This window comes from Somniosus microcephalus, chromosome 30 (genome assembly GCF_052327205.1).
Source record: "Somniosus microcephalus isolate GS21.2 chromosome 30, FLI_Smic_1.0, whole genome shotgun sequence".
Classification (NCBI taxonomy): domain Eukaryota; kingdom Metazoa; phylum Chordata; class Chondrichthyes; order Squaliformes; family Somniosidae; genus Somniosus; species Somniosus microcephalus.
In genome coordinates, this window is record NC_141016.1 from 27,664,691 (window position 1) to 27,674,401 (window position 9,711).

General features: G+C 40.4%; 1 protein-coding gene across 4 annotated transcripts in view; it reads left to right on the forward strand.

The window, feature by feature from the left end:
- Positions 1–8,772, forward strand: part of LOC147098049 (cytotoxic granule associated RNA binding protein TIA1-like) — a 49,097-nt gene extending 40,325 nt beyond the window's left edge. For all 4 annotated transcript variants that reach the window (XM_085971272.1, XM_085971273.1, XM_085971274.1 and 1 more), the window contains 4 exons: positions 287–371; positions 3,459–3,582; positions 4,495–4,646; positions 5,417–8,772. In XM_085971272.1, the coding sequence (XP_085827398.1) occupies positions 287–371; positions 3,459–3,582; positions 4,495–4,646; positions 5,417–5,540 (485 nt within the window). In that variant the 3' untranslated portion in view covers positions 5,541–8,772. The remainder of the gene's footprint in view (positions 1–286; positions 372–3,458; positions 3,583–4,494; positions 4,647–5,416) is intronic.
- Positions 8,773–9,711: the final 939 nt, after the last annotated feature.

The window sequence follows — 9,711 nt, forward strand, 5'->3', positions numbered from 1 at the left end:
CCTGTCTGTTAAATTGAATGAAAGTTTCCATATTCAGTAGTAAGTTCCAAATAGTGTATGACTTCTGTTTTAACAGAAAACGCTTAAACTGCTGTGTATCTACCATAATAACTCGTACATAAGCTGTACTTTTTATAAGCACAAAAAACAGTATGCTTTGGGGTGGCCTATATCCTTGCCAATATGGCGTGTATTTTTGACGCACACTACTTTAATTAAATCCTTAATCAATCGCAGAAGTCTCGGTTAAGTATTACATTTCAAATTAATATTTTTCTTCTTTTAGAGCAACTTATGCGCCAGACATTTTCGCCTTTTGGACAGATTATGGAGATCAGAGTGTTTCCCGAGAAAGGATATTCATTTGTACGGTATGTCTTAGGCTTTGACTAATTAGCATTTGGAATTGATTTTCAGTTTTCCTAAGAATTAACTAAAAGCGAATGGCTGATGGAGAGAGAGCAAATATTGCATGTTATCATATCGCTCCCGGCCTCCCAAAGTGCTCCATATACAGTGTATTACTTTGAAGCGCAGTCACTGTTGCTGTGTCGGCAACCATATCAGTCAATTTGAGTACAGCAAGCCGACACAAACAGGAGTGAGACCAGTTAACTTTTAATGTTGGTTGAGGGAGGAATGTTGACCAGGGCACACAACTCTCTGGTCATATTTGAATGGTGCCATGGGATCTTTATTGTCCTCTTGAACAGGCAAGCAGGTTAAAACATCTAAGCTGAAGGATGGCACCTCTGACAATGTAACACTCCCTCAGTACTGCATTCAAGTGTCAGTGTAGACTATGTGCTGAAGTAGAGTGGGGATTGACTCCTACCTTCGGACTCGGGGGCGTTTATTTTGCAGATCTATTTGAGCAATATAAATACCTCTCTAACAAAAGTTAAAATGGGGCACTGATTTAATTTCCATTCGGAAAAAGCAAAAATTGCTTTTATATTTTTAAAAAATGGCCTTCTGTTGCCTCCTAATCCAGCAAATCTCATCTCCCTTCTGTTTAAATGCACTGTTAGAATGCCTGTGTGTCGATTTGATATAGGCAGGTGTGGCATTAAAGCACTTCAGCTGCATGGACTCTGTTACTTGTGGTCCCAAAAGCAATGGGAATAGGCTGCTCTGATCCACTGCGGGAAATGCTCTGTTAATTGCAAGACTTTCTGTGAATGTGTTGACTGTTTGACGTAGATTCCTTTTTCTACGACGGATGTGGTACAGATGCTGGATGGGACCCAGTCTTTTGAGGCCACTGGATGATGGGTCCGCTTCAGGCAATGCCGAAAGGAGATTTTGCCATTGGCTCTGAAGAGCTAGACTTGCGTCAGTCACTTAACTGCAAAGCGTTCACTGCACTTTACCTCATTAGGGGCACAGAACATGATGAAATAATGCAATCATGATTCAGTTACCTGTGACAGTCCAAATAGACCAATGGAAAAGGGGTTAAGACCAATACGGGATTATGTTGTTCAGGTTGTTGCTAAATTTACAGGAAGGACAATAAGTACAGTTTAGCAGTCTGATTATTCCAGTGGTGATCTTGCTGGTTTCTTTGTACAAGCTGTTTTTATCTGGGAACTATTCACCTTCTGTAAGTGGTTTGTTTTCCGTTGTTGAATTTTCTTCAAAAAAAATTACGCCTTTTGACAGTCATTGCATTGGCTGCACAATTTCCTTTTGAGTTCCTGGAAAATACTTTCTGCATATTTTATTCAGTGTGGTCCTCCTTTTATAAAAAAAAAAAAAAAAATATGAATTGTACAGTACAGTGTGAGCGCAAAGAATGGATCCCATCTGTTTTGGAGGGATCATTTTTAGCCATCTGGGGTGGTGGTGTCTCGGATGTGGCATTCAGAGGGTTTAATTTATAACCCCAGCCCATCAACTTCAGTGAACTACTTCCATGCAAATTAAATACAGGTGTGACAAAAAGAATTGATGTCTTAGAATGATTATTCACTGTGCATAACTGCATCCAAACATATGTTTTACTTATGCCATATGTAAAAACATTTTTAGATGAGAAACACTTTTTCTTCGCCATTCAGATCTTTTGCTTGAATATAATAGTGATATAAGGTACAGTAACAATATGACACTCCCGTACCAGATGCAGATAAACACCATCAATCCCACACTTGCATACCACATAAGAGTCTCATCACTAACGGTTAGTGTATTAGTTGAAGTATTTTAGAAATAAAATTCTATAAATAGTAACGAGCATTTTCCAAAACAGCTTGTGTGTATATAACAGTCCCATAGTGATCCAGTATAATAAATTTTAAATCAAGCTTTTTACACCGATAAGGATTCAGATAAATATCTTCTAAGCCTTAGCAACTCATTGTCGGCACTGCTTTATAACCAGCATGTGCAGATTTCAAAGTTGATTTAACAACATTTCTTGCAGTTTGAGAAGTTGGGCTCTATCAGGTTTCACAGAAATCACAGAAACCCCACAGTGCAGATAGAGGCCATTTCGGCCCAATCGAGCCTGCACCAACACATATCCCACCCTATCCCTGTAACCCCACGTATTTAATCCCCCTAACACTAAGGGTCAATTTATCATAGCCAATCAACCTAACCCACACATCTTTGGACTGTGGGAGGAAACTGGAGCACCCGGAGAAAACCCACGCAAACACGGGGAGAATGTGCAAACTCCACACAGACAGTCGCCCGAGGCCGGATTCGAACCCGGGTCTCTAGCGCTGTGAGGCAACAGTGCTAACCACTATGCCTCACTATAACAGTGAGCTGCCCTCCTCTTTTAGAATTAATTTGTTACACGGAGGAAGTTGCTGTGCTTCAGGAAAGAATGCCAGAATTAATATCGGACTGAGTAGCAGTCACTGAAACTGAAATCCATGAGAGACACAGCATCAGCAAGTATAAAACTAACAGGACATGCATCTCTAGAATGTAGAGAATAAAATTGCCAACGAGCGGCTGAAAGTGGATTGTGTATTTTTTGGTACATATCTGTCCAACACTGGATGTCCGACCAGCTTTTACCAGTAGGTTGAGGACCCTTTTATGCGTCGAGGGCCCTCCACAGCTGTGGGATTTCCGGGTGCCCTAAAGCTGGCCCTTGAGAAAGCCCAAATGAAACGGGGAATGAATGATGAGTGAGAGCGATGATTTAACTCCGCTAAGGAGAGAAGCGGAGTGATTTGTCATAAATCAGGAAGGAATGATAAAAAGAAATACTTAATCACATTTCTCAGAAGTGATGTAAAAGCTGGGCGGACAGTGATGTGCCGACCAAAAACAAAATCTGCTTTCTGTTGTCAGTTTTATAGTCTGCATTCTAGAGAAACATGTCCTGACCGTATCATATTACCCCGGTGTAAAACACGATCTGTAATAGTTGCAGCATGGACGATGGGCTAAGTCAATCTTACTCGGTATTTAAGGTTTTTTGTTTTTTCTTATAGTTTTTCATCACACGAAAGTGCTGCACATGCTATTGTCTCAGTCAATGGAACCACCATAGAAGGACACATTGTCAAATGCTACTGGGGGAAAGAAACACCTGACGGAATGGGCCAATTTCAACAGGTGAATTGAATACAGTTTTTTACTATTTTAAATGTCTTAAAGCAAATCAGTATCTGGCAAATAGCTCGACTTTCCACAGAAATTAAGTAACCACCTCTAATAGTTTGTGATGCTGATCCTATTTGGGTATGTTTGTAATTTGGGAGACAATAGTCAACCGAGTTAAATGCTATGCATTCTTAAAGTGTGATGTTTTCTATTAACGCAAGATCTTGTTTTGGACACCACCCCTTCACTGGGCCACACATGAGTTGTCTTGTCAAGCATTCAGTGCTTCATTCAAAAGAGCATTGGCAAATTGAACTGGTTGCTTCAGTCACGCAGTCAAATTAATGTCCTATGCCTCGAGGCTTATGTGGCTGAAAACTTAGTATTTGGAGCTGGTGCTCAACTGATCAGGGAGCAGATAAGTCTGAAAATAAAACTTAGTGTTGAAAATAGAACAAAAATAAGAAAAATGGGGAAAGGAAGATGAGGCATTGCTTTGCTTATTTTAATCATAGCACATAGGAGTACAACAATGTATTGAGATTTGAGTAGCAGAATTACTGCACTGGGGTTTGTACAGTACATGGACTGAAATTGTGTTTTTTCATTCACTGATCTATGGAGCACAGCATTTCATGGAGCTACCCATAGCCTAGGTTCAGTGTTATGGTGGGGTGCAGTTAGAAGCAACTTTAATGGGGATAGTGTTCTGTGGAATTGACCCCAATGGTTAAGATTGGGGCAGGGGAGAAATTGTGGAGAATGCGTACTAGGGTACCACAATGCAAATCTGGCACTGTTCTGTAGCCTAATGCATGCTCCAGGAATTTTATTAGAAACATAAGTTGTTGTAAAGTTCTTGGACAATTTTCAGAAAAATGTGATCATACTTCTCACCCCCCCCCCCCCCCCTTTTTTTTTCAGCAAAATCAGATGGGCTACGCTCAGCCTTGGAGCCAGTTTGGCCAGTGGTATGGAAATACTCAACAGTTCGGCCAGTATATGCCTAATGGCTGGCAAATGCCACCCTATGGAGTTTATGGGCAAGCTTGGAACCAACAAGGATTCAGAATGGAGTAAGTGATACTTTTTATTTTAGCTGTATTTATTAACCTGGATTGTTGGGTGCGCTATCAACCCTTCCTATTAACAGGACTCAAAGTGAGTAGATTTCAGGAGTTGGTTTTCCTTTAGAGACAAAATAATCAGAGTTGAGTGCAAGTTTAGCACGCGACATGTGTCCGAGTTCCTGGCTTTGGCTGCGACTGCTCTCATGCTTCCAATGGTGGCCTCTAGAGCACTGGCAGCTGATGCGTAGTGTGGGGGGGATCTAAAGAGTAAAAGATTTGAAACAAAATCAAATCGGAGCCTTGATTTGTTTTAAAGCAGTGACCAGAGTGCAGAATTTACCATTCTGTTTGGTGTTCTCATTATAAAAGTCAACTCTTCTTTCCCCAACGCACTCCTGCATTGTCAAAACTTCACCAGTGCCTCCTAGCACCAGCAAGAAACACATTTTATTTTAAAAGATGCATATGGGTTCCAGTGTGATCATCCTGGAAAAACTGGGCCATGTTTAATTTTATACTTGTCTACTTGAAGCATCTTGTTGAATGATTGCTACAGCTTCTCTTACAATCAGCTAGTGATGGTATAAGCATTTTGAATAATAGAGCCCTTTTGGTTGATATACTCATCCACACTTTGTAGCTGCCTTGGAGGGAGGGGTGGGGGTGGGAAGACTTGTGATCCCTCCTGTTTCTGTTTTTTTATTCAAAACACAAAGCCAGTCATTTTGTGTTCCATCTCGCTCTAATGTTTTGTTTGCTCTTTTTTTCTCTTGCAGTCAGACACCGTCCACCGCCGCATGGATGGGTGCTAACTATGGAGTCCAACCTGCGCAAGGTCAAAGTCCCAGTGTGATAGCCAACCAAGCAGGTTTTGGCATGGCAGGCTACCAAACCCAGTGAGCAGAAAGGACTCTCTCTTCCTACCTATAGCCAGTGGTTTCCTGCCACAGCGGACACGTCAAGCCTTTGTTTACTTAAAGATTTTTTTTTTTCAAAGCCAGATCAATGAAAGATGTCAACTGCATTGTATTTATTTTAAAAGGAAAGCAATTCATTTTAGAAATCATGGAAATTCGTCTCATCCAAGCTTCTGTCTAAAGATGCTGGATGTCTGCCAATTTTTGTGTCCAGTTTTCTTTGAGCTGTTTCAAAAAAAAATTAAAATCCATTTCCTATGGCCATTGGAGAGAATAAACAAAAGCAGGGATTTCTAAGTAACGCTGCCACTTTTATAAAATGAGGCAGACGAATTGCACAATGTTAGATGCCGCGTTTCTATACAGATACTGGGCAGTTTAGTTTTGCATTCCACAAAATCCACAGATTTCAGACTGTAAAATTTAATAATCCTATGTTTTCCACATTTCTATTGTACAAGGCCATAGTTTGTAAATGTAGGAGGTTGTTCAAAAAAAAAAATGATCTTTCAGAACATGGAAAAAAATGTAGAGTTCCTTGAGCGCTCAGCATGTACACAGCATAGTTTAAAGCAATGAAATCCTATAGTAAAATGTTTATTTCTGTGTTCTTTTTGTTATTTTGAAGTAGTATTTTAATCATTTCATTAAAGAAACCAAGTAAAAACTTAGTGATGTTGTAGAGAAAGCACTTCTGAGTGTGGACTTGGATTCCGGCTGCTCTTCCAGTGTCATCTGAAGCACATCATCTTCTGGGAGGGCAGTTCCCTGGTACTGGCAGTGCAAATAACCGTGGCGTTATCCTTGGCACTGCAGAGCGTTATCCTCAGGAACTGGTTAAAAGTGAAATTTCCAGATGTGTAGGTGAAGTATAACGATTAATAGCAAGGCAGTTTTAGGGTACCTGCTTACTACCAAAATCTGAATTTGAGTTTCCATTTTAAAATTAATACACATTTTCATCTTTTTTATATAAAACCTAAGTGTAGCTACTGGCAAAATAAAACTGGCACCATTTGTGCCAACGTGTATTGGGCAGGGAAAATCCAGATGCACTCAGATTTAAGGGGACATTACCTGTTTTGCCAGAATATGCAATTTGCATGTAAAGATGATTAAAATATACACAACCTCCGCCGTTAACACATGGCAACTTTTTTTTTGGTAAAACTCTACTTTTGGCTTTGTGTGTTTTTGATGATTTCAAGAGGCTGATGGTAGGAATCAAGTTCACTGTCGTAGTTGACTACTGACTTGAGTGTTGGCTCGTAGACACTTCAGGAAGTTAGCGCAGCAGTGTCTTAAGAAGGCTGCAGTTTATTGTTGGGGATCATTGTGCATCTCGAACCAAAATAACAGCCTGCATACGCGAATGGTAATTTGGAGAGGGGGGGGGGCGCAAAATTTAAATACTGTCAGTGATATGCCAGCACGGCAGTCGCAGCACTGGCTTCTTAACCAGACGGTTGTGGGTTCTGTTCCATGGGCAGGGGGTGCCCGAACCGTGTAGCGGAGCCCATCTACCACAGTTGATATGTTTTGTCTGTTCTTGGCTAAGTCGCTATTTGGAGCACCTCAAAAAAAAGAATTTAAAAAAAGATCTCTTGACGTGTCTCTTCCGAGGGTGTCCAGAATGTAGTTGTTTTCTAGTGTAAATGATCAGCTATGCTCGCAATATTGGCTGCATATGCATAAGAGGTACTGTAAATGTATTTTATTGCATATCAGTTGTACATTGGTTTTAAAATGCTCTTTCCCAGGATTATTGGGGAAAATTCACATTTTCCCACCAGTTGTCTCCCAGACAACGCAATTGTCTTGGAAGTCCTTCCAGCTGAGATTCTTTTCCGTAGTCAGGAAATCGGGAAGACTGCTAACCTCACAAGCTTTCTTCAATATCGTCTTAATGTGATTGTCATGTTTGCCTGGGCTTCTGGATCAAAGGGTCAAATAGGGCTGTGCCAATCCAACTAATTTACAACACTTTAATGGACAAAATTGTGACAATGGGTTTGTCAGTAAGTCAGTTGGTACAGACACGGTTAGGGTACTGTACACACAAGATCTAGTCCTTCTAATCCTCTTCTGTAGAATACTTGTGGTTGCAGCAGTAAATCAAATGTGAAAATGTTTTTTCTTTTTTTAAATTGTTAGCTTGACAACCTGTGTACTGGTTGAAAGAAATGTTGTCTGGGCCATCTGTGACTTACTCTTAAGATGACTTGTGTGCAAATTCTTGTCAGAGATACACTATATGCGCATTTAACCAATTTTAAAATGGGTTCATCTATTTTTTATTGGATTGTTTGGCAAGTTTTTTTTCATAATAGATACTGCATTTAGTTACCAAAATGCATAACTGGTTGGCACAGCCCCAGGAGTTCAAGTAACTTGTTTTTTTTTGGAGTGGACTGATGCACTGCAGATTAATCTTTCAGAACTGCTGGATCATTTTGTTTTTTTTAAGAAGTCCTGAGCTAGAAAGCACTGGAGACTGTATCCCTTTTGTTAACCTACAAGGGCTGGCGCTTAGAAACCACGACGTCAATTCCAATTGATGCTCTGCTTTCATTTTGGTTAAATTTTTGATGTGGAACTTTTAAATTTGCTGTATTAAAGTTCATTGGCTGATGAGGCAGTTGAAACAATTTGAACAGCGGTCTTTTCAAAGATGGTGGTATTTGTTTCAATTTCATGTGTTCACTCCAACTCCCTAAAAAGTCTCCTGCTTGTACATATGCTCCACTAGTTAAGAGAGTAGAAGAAAAAGTTGCAGATGATACTTTGTCATGGGATGAGACTGTCTTTGATGCTCTATTCTGGGAAAGGGGGGTGGAATATTCCCACCCAACAGTCTCCCTGGCGCCATCACAGGAATGGGTGGCAGACTAACCTGCAGTCACAGGCTTCCGTGGAGTGAGCGACACTTGGGTGAGCGGGTTTTCAGATCCGAGATGTTGGGAAAATAAATGCAGCCGAAACAGGCCATAAAGAAAAGGGATAAAGTCTCTATTTTCTGTTGAAACTGCATCAGCATTTAAAAAAAAATTCACCTCAGGGGAAATCTATTCCAGGCAAAAATCACATGAACTAGGTTTGTGAAGGACCAATTGACTTGCATTCGGGTTTGTTAACTGCACGGCCTTGTTGGTATTATAACTGTAGCAGTTATTAACAGTCAATAAATAAAACGGTCATTGGGCCATCATACTGAACTCCTTTATTCTGTTTTATCACAGCTATGTATGATCTCTGCTTAGTTTTGTCTTTTTTAACTGATCAAAAAGTGCACTCGAGGATTGCGGCGAAAGTGGTCATTGCTTGTTTTGATTGAGAATTGTATGAATGCTTATATGTACTTTATTGCCAATTCACACTATAAGCCTTGTTAAGGGAGAAGTGCATTCCACACTCAATTGTCTCAAGATTCTGTGTTTTATGCTTTCACACTGCTTGTTTGGGATACTTCGACCGCAACAATTTTGTTGTCGCTTCCCTGATGAGATTAACATTGGCTTGCATTCATGTAGTGCCTTTAACAGAGAAACTCTCCAGTCCAGTGATGTGCTACCTACAGCCGGCACCCGTTTCAATCCACAGTATATTGCTATACAGCCCAACTGGTAAACTAGAAAACACAGTAGCAAAGAGGGACGTTCATAAATTTGGTCCGTATCGAACGTTTTATGTGATAGTGCACCCACATTTCCTCATTTAACGAGCACATGCACCGCTTTCGCCTTCATGCACACGTTGCTGCGGTGCAGTTGTCACCATAAGGGAACAACGCAGAATGCTCACGGATAAACCCACAGTCCAAAGATGTGCGGGTTAGGTTGATTGGCTATGATAAATTGATCCTTAGTGTTAGGGGGATTAAATACGTGGGGTTACGGGGATAGGGTGGGATATGTGTCGGTGCAGGCTCGATGGGCTGAAATGGCCTCTATCTACACTGTGGGGTTTCTGTGATTCTGTGATTTTCTTGATTTACACTATATCGATCGAAATGAACTAGTACTATTTCACCAAAGACTCCATAATTAATCTGAAGTTAATTTATTTGGTTCATAACTTCAATCCTCATTTATTTTTCTTGCAACTACTTTTGAAATTTTTATTATTGGTTAAAATGGGAATCTTAATCTCAATCT